Source organism: Seriola lalandi, unplaced genomic scaffold (assembly GCF_002814215.2).
Source record: "Seriola lalandi dorsalis isolate HSWRI2012SDOR001 ecotype SW California unplaced genomic scaffold, Sedor1 jcf7180002053842, whole genome shotgun sequence".
NCBI lineage: Eukaryota > Metazoa > Chordata > Actinopteri > Carangiformes > Carangidae > Seriola > Seriola lalandi.
Window position 1 is genome coordinate 83,841 of NW_019524395.1, and position 1,397 is coordinate 85,237.

Genomic DNA, 1,397 nt, shown 5'->3' on the forward strand with positions numbered 1-1,397 from the left:
GTGGTCGTGATTTCTGGTTCAAGTCAAAACATAAACATCACAACTCAATACAACACCAGATATAGTGTGAATTTGCACCTGATTTTGCCGCTTGTTTTTATCTGCCATCTTAATATGGGATGAATCCAGTAAAAGATCATATCAGTCTAATAATGCTCTGTTTTCCCTCCAAAAACAGTGAAATGATGATAATAGCAATAGTGTTATTAAGCAAAGAAATACGAGTTTTATTTCCGTTTAAACTTTTATTTATCTTTTTTTTTTTTTACTGCCTTGAACTCCAGCTTTATTATTTTTTGTGATACATTGGCCACTTTATCATAGACACTAATATTGGATTATTAATAGTGATATTGTCTTTCCAAGCCCTAGTTTTTTTAATTTTATTTTATTGTTTTTCCTTTTACAAAGCATTTTATAAAATAACACAGCATGAACATGGGGTGATTTCTGCCACAGTATTACAGCAACCGTTTAAACTTTTAATTAATGGTTTCACATGAGTCCCTCTAAACTTCTGTGGTTGGAAAACGACGTCGGCAGTGCTTCAGTTGTTCGCTGTCACAGTATTCATCACAGGACCTCCTCTAAAGTTTCAGATGCTGCAACTTACGTGGATTCACAAAGATCTATGTAAATACATCTCTTCCAGATGGTCCTCAGACCTCCACTCTGTCAGTGAGTCCCTCTGGTGAGATAGTGGAGGGCAGTTCAGTGACTCTGACCTGTAGCAGTGATGCTAACCCAGCAGCTAATTACACCTGGTACAAGGAGAACCTAAAACTGCTTCAAGGACCAGAAGGAGTTTATCATTTCTCCTCCATCAGCTCTGAGGACAGAGGGAACTACTACTGCAAGTCTGAGAATAAACATGGACAGATCAACTCTACGTCTCTATTCTTAGATGTCCAGTGTGAGTAGAAAACATGAGCAAATAACTTTGGACACTCTGTATTTAAAAGTAAAAGCAGTGGATGTTGAAATATGAGTTTCATCTTATAACATGTTAAAAAGAAGCAACAGTCCAGCTGATGATTTAAAATTCAGCTTTAGAAATTTTGAAGTTACTTCCTTTTCACATAATAGTGATGAAGTTTATTTATATAGTGATTACAAAAACAAGAGAATACATAGTGATTTACTTTGATTAAATCAGGTCTGCACACAGAATCCATTAGTTGTATTTCTGTCCATAATTTTCACCAGATGCTCCAAAGCTTCTCTCTGTGTCAGTGAGTCCCTCTGGTGAGATAGTGGAGGGCAGTTCAGTGACTCTGACCTGTAGCAGTGATGCTAACCCAGCAGCTAATTACACCTGGTACAAGGAGAATGAAGACTCACCAAAAGCTTCAGGACAGATCTTCACCATCACTGACCTCAGACCTGAACACAGTGGG

At 37.5% G+C, this 1,397-nt stretch overlaps 1 protein-coding gene across 1 annotated transcript in view; it reads left to right on the forward strand.

Annotated features, from left to right (window-relative positions):
- LOC111651895 (uncharacterized) overlaps positions 1-1,397 on the forward strand; it is a 33,243-nt gene that overhangs the window by 30,114 nt on the left and 1,732 nt on the right. The window contains exons 17-18 of the mRNA XM_087172822.1: positions 594-913; positions 1,207-1,392. Of these exons, the coding sequence (XP_087028948.1) occupies positions 594-913; positions 1,207-1,392 (506 nt within the window). The remainder of the gene's footprint in view (positions 1-593; positions 914-1,206; positions 1,393-1,397) is intronic.